The sequence below is a fragment of the Dryas octopetala genome, chromosome 6, assembly GCF_963921425.1.
Source record: "Dryas octopetala chromosome 6, drDryOcto1.1, whole genome shotgun sequence".
NCBI classification, from domain to species: Eukaryota; Viridiplantae; Streptophyta; class Magnoliopsida; order Rosales; family Rosaceae; genus Dryas; species Dryas octopetala.
Genome location: NC_141371.1, coordinates 19796279 through 19812672, shown reverse-complemented (window position 1 = coordinate 19812672; position 16394 = coordinate 19796279). Strand labels below are relative to the sequence as shown.

The 16394-nt window shown below is 39.2% G+C and overlaps 1 protein-coding gene and 1 non-coding gene across 2 annotated transcripts; one reads left to right on the top strand and one right to left on the bottom strand.

Moving 5' to 3' along the window:
* Positions 1–2332: 2332 nt before the first annotated feature.
* Positions 2333–2404, top strand: TRNAT-CGU (transfer RNA threonine (anticodon CGU)). Its single transcript has one exon. It is a non-coding gene; the product is annotated as a tRNA-Thr (tRNA).
* Positions 2405–2715: 311 nt separating this feature from the next.
* NF-YB6 (nuclear factor Y, subunit B6) lies at positions 2716–5114 on the bottom strand. Its single transcript, XM_086248356.1, has 2 exons — positions 5057–5114; positions 2716–3356 (listed from the first exon to the last, which is right to left on the bottom strand). The coding sequence occupies exons 1-2, from the start codon at positions 5112–5114 to the stop codon at positions 2716–2718; spliced, it is 699 nt and encodes a 232-aa protein (XP_086104482.1).
* Between the last annotated feature and the right edge of the window lie 11280 nt (positions 5115–16394).

Sequence of the window (16394 nt, the reverse complement as noted above, 5' to 3'; positions counted from 1 at the left end):
TCCATCTATAAATAATTAATCTTGCAGATGAAAAAAAAAAAAAATTCTTGATTCTCAATCAGTACTTATACTACCATGGTAACTTCTGAAGGGTAACCAAATTCAGGGCTCCCTAGTTGGCTAGTTTTGCAAGTTTATCAAAGGAAGAAAAAAGGTTTTGCAATTTATAGTTACGAAATTTCTGGCAATAGTTTTAGTGCTTAGGGCCAAGGAGTAAAATTTCGATTTCGAGGAAATTTTCGATGGAAATTTCGACGGAAATTTTCGATGGAAATTTCGACGGAAATTTTCGTGGAAATTTCGATTAAAATTTCGATTTCGACAAAATTAGATAAAAACGACGGAAATTGCTATCAAAACACAGAAATTTTGAATGAAACTTGACCATATGTTTATTTAACATATTATCTACTGTATTGATAAAAAACATTGAAAAAACTAAATTATATAATAGGTTTTATGTAATATAAGATAAATATAATGCGCGCTGATGGTAAATACTGTTAAAAAAATAGGTCACGAATTAATAATTATATAAATAACACCTCACATTTGCTCAATCTGACCTATGTACCCCATTGTAAACTCTATTATTTTATTAATCTTCAGATCCAAATACTAACTTGTTGTGTAGCCTGTGTTATGTCTTTTTTCGTTTTTTTACTAATATACCATATTATGTCTTTTTCATAATTTATGTTTACAATTAAACGAAACACCAAAATGACCAAATCAAACCTCAAATAAAATCTTAAATTTTTTTTTTCTTTCAAATTGTCTAAAGACTCCAAATCTCAATCTACCTTAAAAAAAAAAAAAAATTTCTTTCCTTTTTTTTTTCTCTTCTTTTTTTTTTTCTTTCCTTTTTTTTCTTTTTTTTTTTTCCTTTTTTTTCTTTTTTTTTTCCTTTTCCTTTCTTTTTCTCTTCTTTTTTTTTCTTTCCCTTTTCTTCTCTTCCCCCGTGATTCACGCCTACCCCCCTACCCCACTCATTCTCTCTCTTCTCGCTCCTCCCTCTCTCTTTCTTTTTCTTTTTCTTCTTTTTTTTCTTCTTTCCTTCTTCTGTTCTTCACTTCTTCCTCCCTGCCCCCGTGATTAACCAGACGGTCCAGACTCTAGACCTCTTCTTTTTTTTTTTTTTTTCTTTCCTTCTTCAGTTCTCATCTTCTCTTTCTCTCTCCTAGTCCCTCACTCCCTCCTTCTCCATGTTCTCTTCTCTTTGCTCCATCTCCCTCTCCCTTCCCGATCTCCCTCTCTCCCTCCCCGGATCTCTTCTCTCCCTCCTTCGACGGCGCGCGCGGCTCTGTCTCTCCCTCCGGCGATGGTGACGGCGGCGGCTCTGCCTCTTTCCCTCCGATCTCAGCCTCCCCTCTCTCTCCGATCTCTATATCGAAAATTTCGCCGAAATTTCGGAAATTTCGGCGAAATTTTTCGAAATTTTTCGAAATTAATTTGGTATGGTGTTAAAATTTCCATACCCCTAAAAAACGAAATTTGACTCCTTGCTTAGGGCTAAGGTGGGCTACATTTTTTTGAAAAAATATACATAATAGGTGGTATTTTAGTCCAAAATAGCCTAATAGTCCACTATCCTTCTTAGTTCCTATCTTTGGGCCATTGCCGACCTATCTATAGTCATTCATTTCCAAGGCTTTTTAGTCATCCCATTAGGCCCAATTACCCAACTAGTCTTCACTCTTCAGATAATAACACGAATGTAGAATTTTGTGATTGTTAGTCTCTCCTCTTTTATGTTTCCAATATCTATCCTCTTCCTTATTTTAATTTTTCTTTGATTTTTCTTCAATTCTTTCTCCAAAAACGTTTTCTTTGAGTTCCTTATGAACTCAGCCCCAAGTAGATGATGTATGTTTTAGAACTTTCTTTTAAATTCTCATCAAATTTCTAACTTTTGTGATTAATTTAGAATTTTAATTAGCCTACAAAAATTTGTTAGGGTCTAATAATATACTCCATAGGCTATTAAAGTTTAATTAGCCTAAAAAGATCTACCGTTAAAAAGCTTCCAAAGCTTCCGCATTACAAATTTTCAAAAACTTGAATCTTGACATTTTTTTTCCACTTATTATTAGTTTTTGTTTCTTATATAGTGGAACAATTGATATATACATGATTTAATAGCCTAGCAGCTAGAATTGTATTTTTAGCAAAATGAGAAACTAGCTTATATGTTTAGCCCACCCAATTTTAAATTCTTAGGTTCACCCAGTTGATAATAAATGTCAGCACAGGACTACAGGAGGTTGTAACCAATAAAAAACTGTTTTTAAAGTTTGTTTAAGACCAAGAGATTTTCAATTTTCTGCAACTGGCTTCCATAGCATAGTGGTAGTGCGTTCGCTTCGTAAGCGAAAGGTCGCGAGTTCGATCCTCGCTGGGAGCTGGTTTCATTTTCAGTGTTCATTTTTGGTTCTATTTTTATAAAGCTCAAGCGCAGAGATCACTAGTTCGATGCTTGATAGGCGATAGTGTTTTTGTTGTTCCTTTTTATTTAGTCTCCCTTTTTTTTTTTTTTTTTCACCCAAAAAAAAAGATAAAAAGCTTAGGAAATCTAAGCAGCTAGTACCAGCACAAGAACAAATCCAACAAATTAAAACTGCGTAAGTTCTTAATTATTTGACTAAAGTACTACTAGTGATTCAAAATGAAAGAGGGATAGACTTAATTAGCTTGCTCGATATCTCATCCCTAATTTCATTCAAACTGTGCATGATGTGCATGATGTGCATGTGGATGATGATGATCACCATTTGCAACTGCAGCTCCAGCAGCCTGTTGAGAACCCTGAGACGACGACGTTGAACCAGCAGCGGCACCATTGGGGGTAGTGGATGCATCGACCTTCAAGTACCCGAAAAAGCCATGCTGATGGTGATGATGGCCGACATGATGAAAAGCAGCAAAAGTCCCCGAGCCATAGTGATCTTCCATTGCCCTCTTCATCATCAAATGAGCCGCAGGCTCGCTCCTGATGATGGATCCCCGCTCCCCCTCCATCTCCCGGTGGCGGTGGAGATACATCGTCAGGGGCTCGATGTAGTCGTCGAACCCCAACTTGCTCATGGCCCACAGCACGTCCTCCGCCGTTATCGTCTTGCGCTGCTCCTTCTGGCAACGCTCGTTGGCCTCCCCTGTGATGAAGCTGATGTACTCCGACACACACTCTTGGATCGTCTCCTTCGCGTCGTCTGAGATTTTCGCATGCGCGGGTAGGATCCTCCTCATGATTCTGATCACATTGGCGATTGGCATGAACCGGTCTTGCTCTCGCACAGTGCATTCCATGTCATCACCATTAGTGGTCGTGATGTTGATCTCTGATAGCTTCAACCCTCCTGCAAATTATTTAAACTCGTAACTCAATCGTTTGAAGTGAAACTCACTTATATTAAAAAGTGTACACAATGTGCAAATTATTTAAACTCATATATATAGCTTGATCAATAAAACATGTAACTAGAATAGGAGTAGTGATGAACATGAATAAAAAAGTCCAAGTTCTTAATTAATTGCCTATATGGCTCTATATATGTAATTAAATTGTCTATTTAAATTCCATTTACGTGCCGCAGAGGATTTATGTGGCCCACTGGAGTCCAGTGATGTTGTTTTGTGGGGACTAGGGACTGAACATGCGAGGGCGGTCCCACGGGTATCTTTTTGACGAGCAAAAGGACCTTTTGAATTTTTTTTTTTTTTTGCAGAGAAGAGTATATGCTGTAGAAAATGACAAAACTAGGCTTAATGGAAGCGATGAGAAAAAGGAACGGAAGCCAATAAAACAGACACAGTTTATGCCTTATGGTTGTCTTCATGCATGCGATCATTAATTAAAAGTCATTAAAAATTACAAGGCTCTTCAAATTTTCTTTTATTTAATTCCTTTTTGAGGTTTTGGGACTTTAAACTTGGGAAGGAGGACTGCCTCTCTGCCTGGGTTGTTGAATAAATGGACCAATGGGCTAGCTAGTATGTGAGTCAAGCCCGAGTTTAGCTTTAACTCAGCAAACAGGAATAGCGATATTCGCCCATGTGGTAGTTTCCAAAGATTTCTTAGCTACTCAGACATTAGCATAGATATTAAAGATAGCAAATTAGCTACAGAGGGTCAAAATTTTTTAAAACAAGTTGCTTATTTTGGCAGTTCCCAATACCAAACTGGGCCTTAGTCCATAAACAAAGGGTCAAGTGAAGAAACGGCTGTAAATTGTGCTTTGTGTGCAGAGAAGAAGAAAGAGTGCATGTATACTGTATAGTGTGAGGGATATATGAAAGAGGATGACAGAAATAGTGGGCCCGGGATGTGGAGAATGCATGCATATATGCATGGTTGCCACTTGTTTGAAGTGGGGTCAAAGATGCATGAAAGAAGGTTGCCACTTGTAAACAGTACTGTTCTAACTTCTAACAGGTTTCATCATCACCCATTTTCATCTTTTTGCTCCATTCATGCATCTTCCTCCATCAATCAAAAGGAAATTACAGAGAAAATAAAGATTACAAATGAAGAGCACAACAATATGGTGATCTGAAACATATGCACAACAATATATATAATATCAAATCAAGAAATATATAATATTAAACCCTATATATGGTGATCTGAAACAACCTACCCTGCATATCTATACGTACATATATATACATATATATATATATATATATTTTTTTTTTTGAGAAGAGAAAGTGGGTGGGGAAGAAGGGAATGTCTGCATGTCATTGTAAGAAATGGAAGGATAAATCGATCATACATAGCAAGGAGTACTAGCTTTGAGCAATATATATATATATTGTGTAGCTAGTATTGATCAGATCTCCCAGAAAATTAAGAGTTAGTAAAACTAATTTAAAAGAGATCAGGTAGCTAGACTGCTTTATTTTCCCTTAAGGCTGGGAAAATTAATCAAAAGCCCCTTTAGAAAGTTTATATATATACAAAATCAAAGAAGAATGTGTAGGAAATGTGCATATGCTATAATATATATATATATATATATAAAAGAAATTTAAGTATAGGCCTATATAGTACGTTTACCAGTTCCAGAGTTTGCGTTTGGTGTCTTTTGGTAGCTATGGAAACCTCCCCGTTCCATCCTCTCTCCAAAAGTACCAGTGAGTGTCTCTGGCTCTCTATCAAATATTTGGTTGATTTCACAATGAAGTTAGAACTTAAAGTACACTTGGCAAGTGTCAAATTTAATACTGCTCAAAAGTGGAGACCACGTGGCAGGCACGAGTTGAACGACGAGCCCAGTTTTAATCTCTAATAAATATGGTCTTCAGTCTTCGTCTCGGTTGGACTGGGACCACCACCATGCTTTCACACTAGTGGGTCACGTGAGACATAGCTGCGCTTTCTCACTTCCGCACAAATTATGTAAAACTAACGCTTTCTCACTTCCGCACAAATTATGTAAAACTAACAGCAATGGGCTTCCAAGTCCAACAAGCATAAATGGACCCTTTTTTTTTTTTCTTTTTATGTTTGAAACGGTTGTTGGTCGTCAGACATAATGAATCATTTTCACCGAGAAGGCACCAATACCTGATGACTTGGAGAGATGAGTGTTGCAATTGCATGCATCCTTTGGCAATCGATGTACTCCTACCCAAATAGACACCATGCACACTATATATACCCCACCCACCATTCCTCACAATTTCATCCACACATTTGATTTTTACTAGATACACATTAATTTACACACACATAGTTAGGGGTGGGCATGGGACCCGGGGGGACGATACTAACCTCATCTCGTTCCCATCTCATGCTTTGGGTTTGGGACCTGTACGGGAAGAGGGTGGGCGTTTTGGGGCTCTGGTACCGTCTCGTCCTGGTCCTAGATGAAAATTTTCAATTTTTCAAGATGAGCTTAGGGAAGGGGGTGGCGGTCGGGGAGAGAGGGAGGAAGAAGAAGATGGCGCAAGAGAAAAGAAGAAGAAGAAAAAAAGAAAAAAAAGGTGATTGGGTGGCCTTGGGTCGCTGGGAAAGTGGCCAGATAGCGAGGTGGGTGACTGGCTGGGTCGTGCGCGGGCTTGAGGTGGTTGGGTGGCTTGAGTTTGAGGTGGCTGGGGTGGCCGGCCTGGTGTTGGTTGCGAGAGAGATAGAGAGATGGAGGATGGTGTTAGGGAGAGAGAAAGAGTAAGTGAGAAGGAAGAGAAAGGAAGAGAGAAGGAAAGAAAGTGAGGGCCTAGTGTCACAGGACGACACTCAAGCCCAGCGGAAGCATCGAATATTGCATCATTTTCGTCATCCCGTGCGACACCAGGATCCACTTAATCCTGGTCAGCCTGTTTCGCCCATGTATAACACATGATTATGTCCAGTGACAGAAGATACGGAAGGCATCCAACACGCATCCTTAACAAATCCAGCCACAGACCCGTGTCATGTGTTGGTGACGGGACATGGTCTGCCACATCCATACTCTGTCGGGACAATCTCTTAATAGCGCATATAACCCACAAGAGACTGAGGGTAAGGTTTACCCACAATCCTATTCTTCGGCTAGTCATGCACGCTGCCAGACGTGCATGCCACCCAATAGCAACACATATAACATCGAATGTCCATACGTCAAACTTTCATCGCAGTGTAGGGTTGCCCAACCTGCACTTGTCGACATCCATGCATTTCCTTGAGCAAGGCCGAACCTAAGCCAAGCTCCAACGTGGTCAGGGTTCACCACGACACTCCAAGACGATGGCATGATCCGCCCAAACGATATATTGAGCCACAATGGCGGATACATGCCACAACCTCGACCCCTATATGGGAGCCGCAATACTGGTGCCCCTTACTACCAGTACTGTTTGCAAGACCTCCTATCCTACAGAGACACTAATTGCCCTTGTGACAATCTAGTGTCCGGCACACTCATGATATCATACGTTGCCACACGCTACCAAGAGAGGGACTCGCTTAGTGCCCAACATCGTAACGGCACTCGGGGTGGTGGAGAGTCTTATATACACCACAAGTCACTCCCCTATATAGCATTCTGAGCCATCTTCCATCTGGCAGGATGGAACATCAATATGTGCGAGGAGTCATAATGGATATTCCCTCCATATTTCTCCCATGGACGCGCTACGAGAAGTCCGTCCGTGACATTCTCCCACACCAAATCTGTCAATGTCCTCATTGACGAAGAGTAGAGGATCCTGTCCATGACATTCTCCCACACCAAATCTCTCGATGTCCTCATCGACACGCCAGTTGCAACAACTCCTGCATACACTCGTCTACCTCCAAGTGTAATTTTACTGGTCCCTCCCCACAAGAAACTCCAAGATATCCACACAGAACTACTCTTCCACAAGTCGTTAGCCTTATTGTGCCACACCGATCATGACTAGCTCGTCCTCGACTATCCCAGAAGCTACCCGACGTGACGACCTTGAAGCCATGCATCTGGCATGCTCCCCCAGAAGTCACAATGTCGTGGAATTTCAATGCTCCTAAAACTCCTCCTCGAACCAACCAGGCATTAGTCCAACACAAATGCTAACCCCACACTGAAGATCAGCCTACACATTTCGATCAAGGAGTGAACATGCTTCAACTTCGTCCCAGCTTTTAGTCCACAACCGCTGCATATCAAACCTGACACGTCTAAAAGGCTCATCCTGGCTCAAGGAGCTCTCCCATCTCCAAATCTTCAACCAACACGAGTCTTTGTCATAACCTAGGCGCTTGCCCGAAGTGCTGCCTACCCAAGATCAAACCCAGACTGCACCCATTTCGTCAAAGTCCCAACCGATCACACAACTTCACCTCCTTAGTTGCTACCAGGTCCCTGCCTACCCGTCTTCCCTCATCCGTGGGACACCCACTAACACGTGAACACCAACTCAGTGTGGGTGCTTAGCGCATACGGACAATAGACTGGGTCGTCTTCCCCATACCGCTCGGCATTAACTCGTATCATAAACGCATCACAGGTATCCTCTCCCACCTGGACACGTTACCTGCATCCCAAGTTCCTTCACCCCTTTGGGTTCACCAGTCGCATATATAAATGTGGAGCGAACATATCATTCAACATCACAAGTACCCCCTTTACTTTCAACCTAAACAAACCATCAACCGGGTTTACTGGCAACCTCTTGTCTTGACTAGCGTGGCCCACGAAGTACTCGACTATTTTTTAGAGCAACCATCGTCATGACTTACGCACTCCCTTGACGCCAAGTGCCCCATAGCATGCACCCCCAGTAACCTGCATTGACATGGTCCCATAATCTCTCGCAACTCCTCACTGCACCAAGTAGAAACACTAGCCTGACTGAAGTGCCAACAAAGAACCACCAACTCTGATACTGTTTGCCATTCCATGAGCGCTTGCAGTACACTGCATATTAGAACTCAGTTTAACGCACATTTGCCCTCCCTCGTGAAATCACCATCCTGTCCCACATGAGTATCCACTGCCAATCGGACCCCTGCCTACCCAACAACCATTAGGCGCTCGGCGCACTCCGAGTAAGATCACCCCGTCTCACATGAATATAGCAGTAGGGCCAATGAGAACAAATTCGTCCGACAAACATACCATCCATCTTACCCACTGAGGAGTTAACCTGCGTCGATGCTAAATGCAATAAACCAAGAAGCTCCATGTATACCTTCTTTTGCCTAAATGTGGGTGGCTTCTCCAACACCATAGGACTTCCATCCAAATCTACATGTTTTCCTGCTCTGATGGTTGTACTCCAAACATCACAGGAATTCCAACTCTTTTTCCATCTCTAATTCAACAAATGGTAGTACCATTACACAAAGGGATCAATTCTGATCGAATGAAATGAATTGTGAAGTTCCTTCACCTCAACAACCAAAATTTCCCCAAAGTGATCGTTTCGCTCTGATACCATCTATCACGGGACGACACTCAAGCCCAGCGGAAGCATCGAATATTGCATCATTTTCGTCATCCTGTGCGGCACCAGGAGGTTTACCCACAATCCTATTCTTCGGCTAGTCATGCACGCTGCCAGACGTGCATGCCACCCAAGAGCAACACATATAACATCGAATGTCCATATGTCAAACCTTCATCGCAGTGCAGGGTCGCCCAACCTGCAATTGTCGACATCCATGCATTTCCTTGAGCAAGGCCGAACCCAAGCCAAGCTCCAACGTGGTCAGGGTTCACCATGACACTCCAAGACGATGGCATGATCCGCCCAAACGATATATTGAGCCACAATGGCGGATACATGCCACAACCTCGACCCCTATATGGGAGCCGCAATACTGGTGCCCCTTACTACCAGTATTTTCTGCAGGACCTCCTATCCTACAAAGACACTAATTGCCCTTGTGACAATCTAGTGTCCGGAACACTCATGATATCGTACGTTGTCACACGCTACCAAGAGAGAGACTCGCTTAGTGCCCAACATCGTAACGGCACTCGGGGTGGTGGAGAGTCTTACACCACAAGTCACTCCCTTATATAGCATTCTGAGCCATCTTCCATCTGGCAGGATGGAACATCAATATGCGTGAGGAGTCATAATGGATATTCCCTCCATATTTCTCCCATGGACGCGCTACGAGAAGTCCGTCTGTGACACTAGGCAGGGTTGTCACGGGTTGGAGAGAGAGAAAGAGTTTTAAAATTTAAAATAATAAATAAAAGGTTGGAGAGAGAGAGAGAAATAAAGTTTTAAAATTCAAAATAATAAATAAAATATAATTCGGGACGGTATGGGACGAGACGGTTTTTAAACATAAAAACTGTTCTCATCCCATATAGGAAAAGGACAGGACGGGATGAGGGAATAAAATTTTCGAATGGGAATGACCGGGATGGAACAAGATGGTTTCGGTATTTTCGGTATTAATGCTCACCCCTACATTGTGGGAGACACTTACAATTATTCAAAGAAGAAGAAAATGAGTATGGTTCAAATCATGCTCACTACAACAAAAATGTCAATAGATATTGCCCTTTTTATATCAAATTTGAAATCGATTGATATTGTAAAAGTTATAAACTTAGTTAATTTTTTTTGCTGATATCTGAACTTTAATAAGAAATCACCTATTTTTTCCACTTGATATATAATGTTTTTTGTTTTCCTTAGAATTTTCTGAAGACATGAGTTTGAACTGTGAACTGATATGTTAAGTTTACCTCTGCCGACTAAGAAGCCCGAGATGGGGCGACGAGGAGCATAATCCTCTCGAGCATCTGAATTTGTTGCCGGAGGTACTAAAGGGTTTTAGCTCCTGGAATTTATATATGTACATACATGACAGTGTTTGGTTGGAGATTTAATAATTGGGTAAATCCCAGTTCAAATTGTGATTTTAGGGCTTAAAGATTTGGACTTTTTGTTGATTTGTAATTGCCATTTTGTGTTATTTATTGTTTAGGATCGGAAAAAGAAATCTTTTTTCTTGAAAGGAACTAATTCAATTATTAGTCTATTGTGTGCTTTAGATGAAGCCAATATATTATTCTAATCTTCACTTTTTTTTTTTTTTTTTTCCATTTTATCGTTTGTTGAAAAGAATGTTTAGAGTTGTTAACTGTAAATCGGTATTAGGTGGCGCAGCTGCCTAATAAACTCAGTTAAAATCACACTGAATTATAGGGCCCCAATTTTTGCTTAAGTGTTAACTCAGAGACTAATCAACAAACATAAATCTGAACCTCTGATTGACTCTGGAACAAACACATGCAAAAGTGAAGTGACAGCCTAAGCACTTAAAGGATCCATCATTGTAGGCATCCTAGTGCTAGCATCAGCTAAAGTGGTATGTGATTGTTTTGCAAAGTTCATTCGTCTTTCAAGGGTTTAAGTTATCAAGCTCATATGTGAAGTGTGCGTTTTTTGTGTTTATATTTCAGACTAATTAAACAACAACAATAAAAAAAAAAAAGATAGAGACACAATTTTGGTGCCCGAAAAAACCACAAAGGGGTTAAAAAATCGAGGGTCATTTTGGGCTGACTGGACAATCTACTATTCAAGAGTTTCAATACAAGGGATCACACAAACAAGCTCATTCACTTAAATCCTAAATCTAAGTGATAGCTTCTTACCCTTGTGCAAACTTCTTGAGCCAAGTAGTCAGTCCATCAAGACATTGACAGCTCACACCTTGAGCTCTTTAATGCACGGTACCAACAACAACACTGGCGCAGCAGAACAAGAACAGATGCAATGAAATGCAATTATGAATTTTATAAAAATCAGCTCCTTCAAGTTATCAAGACTGGAAGAAGTCGAGGGTGAATCCTATCCTAAAATCTACATGAGTCTTTGATGATGATGATGATGAACATAAAAACTAACTCAGATTTTAGGAATCATAAACCTAGATTAAAATCATTTTTCATTGAAAAACATTTGTCTCAATGGAATAACTTGAACTCTCTCTCTCTTAATTCAAAACCATGAAAAATCCAAAATGAAAAAGTTGAAGGATAAGAGAGATGCCACACTCAGTTTTATCCAAAACCAATTCTCACCTAATCGGGACACTTGGTGGATCCTCACTTGTTTTGAGCTAAAGGAAAAATGACAACTACAAAAATGATGTCCAAAGCTGGTTGATTTGGATGAGAATGACTATTAGGCCCCAAACTAGGGCCCAGATAGAGGTACCTGCCCCAAGAAAATTAGAATACGATACCACGTCTTAGCATCACTATTCTAAGTTTTTAAGACGAGTTAAGCCTTTTATTGATGGAAAATGGGTTGGGTCAAAGAATAAAGTATACAACGGGAATCATAAAAACATACTTCAAAATATAATTAAAATAAGCCAACCCAGTAGGGTATTTAAGTTTTACAAAATAACCCCTAGTACAATACGACAACAGTGAAGATAATGTTTGTGAAACAAAACCCAAAACAGGATACCCAACCGAATACTGGAAAGCTATTCTAATTAATTTACAAACGGGTAGAAGACCCAACGTTAAACATGAAGAAGATCTGAGAATGCCTAGTAAGATATACGAGTGCCTCGCCCAACTGATTAATCAAGATCGTCAACCGGAATGTTATCTGCGATCATAGGCAAAAAGCAAAACAAACATGACTTTGGCCTTCAAGTTTTGAGAGGTACTATTATGGAAAGCATTCATGAGCATTTCATTATCTTATTTCGTTTTAAAAATTTTATGTATTTAAAGTGTTTTAATCCTTTCATGGTTTTATTTTGATTTTTGTTTTATGCATTAAAATGTTTTATTCCAAGTGTTTTAACACTTATTTTAACTATGTTACATTTATATCATATTTCATTTATAAGTTTGATATGACATGAAAGTTTTGGGTCATAAGTATTTCAAATGATTTCATTGGCATTGAGCATCTTCAAGTTTTAATCAATCAAGTGTTGAGATGATTTTTTGACTTTAAAGAATCATGACATATTTTAAAATCTTATTTTATGCATGATTTAATCTTAGGTTTTTTTATCACCAATAGTCCCTCAACTTTCACCAAAACATCAATTTGGTCCCTAAAGTGTATTTTCACTCAATGTCAACTCTCATCTTTGTCATCGAACATCAATTTGGTCCTTAGACACATTTTGAAAATTTGCCAAAAAATAGTTCGAGATACGAAAAAATTCTCTGAAAATTACTATGGACTCGTCTTGACTACTACTATTTTTATATGGGGTCAAATTATCAAATTGACATTCAGTATTTTTCAAAAAATTTGGGGAATTAGTTTGGGAATTCTGAATTTTCTAGAAAATCAATTTGATAAATTGACTCCATATAAAAATAGTAGTAGTCAAGACGAGTTCGTAGGAATTTTTGGGGAATTTTTTTTGTATCCCGAGTTATTTTTGGCGAATTTTCAAAGTGTGTCTAGGGACCAAATTGATGTTTGATGGCAAAGATGAGGAATGAAATTGATTGAAAATGCACTTTAGGAACCAATTTGATATTTGAGTGAAAGTAGAAGGACTATTGGTGATAACAAGCCTTAATCTTATTAATTAGCATGTTTATGAGATCCATCAAATTTCACATTTGAGATTTATGAAATGAATTTTAAGAGTGTTTTTCAAATAATGTTTGATTTCAAATGACATACTTATTTTTTAAACATGGTTTTCGAATATGGACAACGGTTTTAAACTGCCACATGAACACCTTTTGATAGTGATACATATAGGTCTTTGGGACGCATCACGACACACATATGAGCTTTGGGCTGTGTGTCGGGATGCCTCACCCTTTGGGGGCTGCTTTGCATGCACATGCAACCAAATATATTGCCTGCCTATACAAGTGTATGGCCAGCTAATTCTACCCTGCTTGTACAAGTGTATGGCCAGTTTACTCCGCCTTGCCGGTGCAGTGTAGCATTCTGTACGGGTGACGAGTTTTCCGAGTACTAGAGTGGTGTGTGTTTTTAGGTTGTTGAGTATTTTGAAAGATGAGTTTATGGCAGCAAAGGTTTTAAGTATGATGGTTTCAGTTGAATAGTTTTATTGATTTTCAGTATATCGAGAATGTTTGAGATGAAAGTTTTCAGCTTAAATTATTTATTTACAAATTTAACAATAACGATTTCAGTTTGAGAACTTTTTGTTTTCAAAGATTGATTTTTCAGCTTCAAATTTTATTATTTTGATGGGAAATAATTATCGATTTGGGGTTTTTGTTTGAGCGTAATATCTTTTAGAGTGTATTTCCAGTTAATTGATTTACTTACAAGATTGCATATGATGAGTTTCTTTTTGTTATTGCATGACATTTTTTTGAGGATCCGATACATTATTTATTCTACGAGTTTTCTTATGCATTGGGCATTCTGAGGATTTGAAATACTTCATATTCATTTGTTTTTCTCATACTCTAAGCATGATTGTAGTTTACAAGGAGATTTTGAAATGGATTTTTGAAATGGTTTTAAAACCCGGGGATTTCAAAGAGTGACGTGAGGTCTTAGACTAAAAATTGATTTTAAAGAAATTTGAAAGGATAAATAAATTTTAATGCTTTACCTTTATATTTTTGTCCACTCATTGGGTTATCTCACGTTTTCTTTTTTTCGTTTTGATTTTAACTTTTCCCCCAAGTATTAGAGGTCGCTGAGGTCGGGCCGGACCACGTCAAGGCAACATCTTCCCCAATTACAGTTCATCAGTATCTTTGAGAACAATGGTTTTCTCCTTTAGATTGTATAGTTTGATGTGTAAATTTATTTTAGTATGCTCTGATAACCATGAGTTTGGGTGAATAAAATTAATGGATATATGTGGAATGTTCAGAAACCTTTTTGGTTGTGGTAGAGGTGGTTGTTGGACATTGAAGTGTTTTCTACAGTATTACAAGTATTGGTTAGTTCAATTTAAGGGGAGGTTCTGCCGAATTTAAGGTAGGATTTTCCTTGGTATTGGATCCCACAGGATTATTTCGAGTTCCATGGGGGAATATGGGGACGGTCTTGTCACCCTGCATAATTAGAGTTGTTATTTTAACAAATTAGAATGATTTGGAATCTAGTTTCATTGCTTTGCTTTAATCTTGCATGTCTTTAGGAATGTAAACTAATTAACCTAAAAGCTAGGAACTGAAACTGAAAAGGAAATAGTTGATTGTCTTCCTTTGTTTTAAAATGAATACAAGCCTACTACATTTGATTTATTGTTAATGTAAGTTGCAGGTTTTTAATTCCTTAATTAAGAGCATGTTTGTATTACTTAATTAATGAACTATACATGCATATATGAAACTGCCATCCCTTGTGATGAACGTCAAAGTTCCTCTCGAACAGACGTGTTGAGCTCAATTTATATATATTTTATATCCTTAAAATCATACATTTTTTTCTATGTCTTTTAGCAGTTTTAGTGTTTTACTTCTTATTTTTATTAGTGCTTATCCTTTTTCTTAGGTTTAATTATGTTTTATTTAGTTTAAATTAATTAAGTTTTTAGTAATTGGTGTTTTATTTATTTTATAGGATGATAAATTAAAAAGCCAAAAACAAAATAAAAAGAAGAAAGAAAAGTAGAAAAGAAAAGCCCAAACAAGAGAAGAAGAAAGAACCCAGCCCGGCCTAAACAGGAAGAAAGAAGGAGGAAAAGAAGAAGAGCAGGCCCAAGCCCAAGCCCAAACCCATCTCACCTGGGATGTAACGCCCCGAACCTCAGGCCCATAAACACACTGTTTTATTTTAAAGTTGACCCAAGTTTGACCAAATTGAAATAGTTGGAATTTGACTTTGATTTTCGCATGGTTGAGTATGGCTTGGTCCTACAAACGCATAGGCGCGAACAGTTTGTAGATCGGAGTTACAATTTGGGTTTTACAGACGTCCAAAGTGAAGGGCATTTTTGTAAATTGTATCAAGGGTTTTAAAACCCCAAAAGTCTAGATAATTCTTCATTTCTCTCTGCTCTCTCACGCATTTCTCTTGCCCTGATTCTCTTTCCTTCTCCGGTCACTCTCCCTTTCTCTCTCTTCAAATCCTCGCCGTTCAACGAGAGATGGCGGTAAGACCACCCGCCCCTGCTCGCCTCCTCTCCCTCTCTCTCCGATTACTCTCTGTTTCTCCAACTGATCACCCACGGCGAGGAAATGACACAGAACAGGCTGAGCCTCTTCGCCGACGTCCTCCATTTTTCAGCCACGTTACGACGCCGGACCATCAGGGATGACTTCCTCTCATCACGGCAAGTCTCCCTGTCACTTTCCCTTGCTCCGACGACCACCCACGAGAAAGAAACGATGAGTGCAACCGCCGGCTTTTTTCCCATTTTTCGACGACTCCGGCCACTCCGGTGACTCTTGCGACTTTTGGTCTCGACTCAGATATTGAAATCGATCCTCTCTTCGTCCTCTACAAGTTTGTATGATTGATTTGATCTGATTGTGCCTGGAATTAAAAACTCAACTCAGCCACTCACGGTTCGCCGCGTGTGGTGGCCGGTTCAGACTCCCTTCAATATTTTCTGTCTCTTTTAAGTTTAATGAGTCTATTGGAGTTGGAATTAAGTTGATACATTTGTGTTTGGGTTGGAAATCAGGTTTGGGCAGCCGTTGAAAGTGGCGGCAGTGTTGAATTTCGGCCACTCCGAGGCCACATGGCCGCTGAATGGGAATTGGGTGAGTTTAATCGGATCAGTTGTTGATCGTGAGTTGATTTGTGAGCTGGTAATGCAAATTCCCGACAGTTATTGAACCGATTTTGAATTGATGGTTGAATGTTGTGTAATTGGACAGGTTGTGAGAACTTGAAACTATTCGATTTCAGGCCGAACAATATCTGAAAATCTAACTGAATTCCTGAAGGTATCGAATGTGAAAAGGGTATAGCTCAATATTGTTTATTTTCTAATACTTGTCTGTTTTTGGATTGTATGTGAATTAATTTGG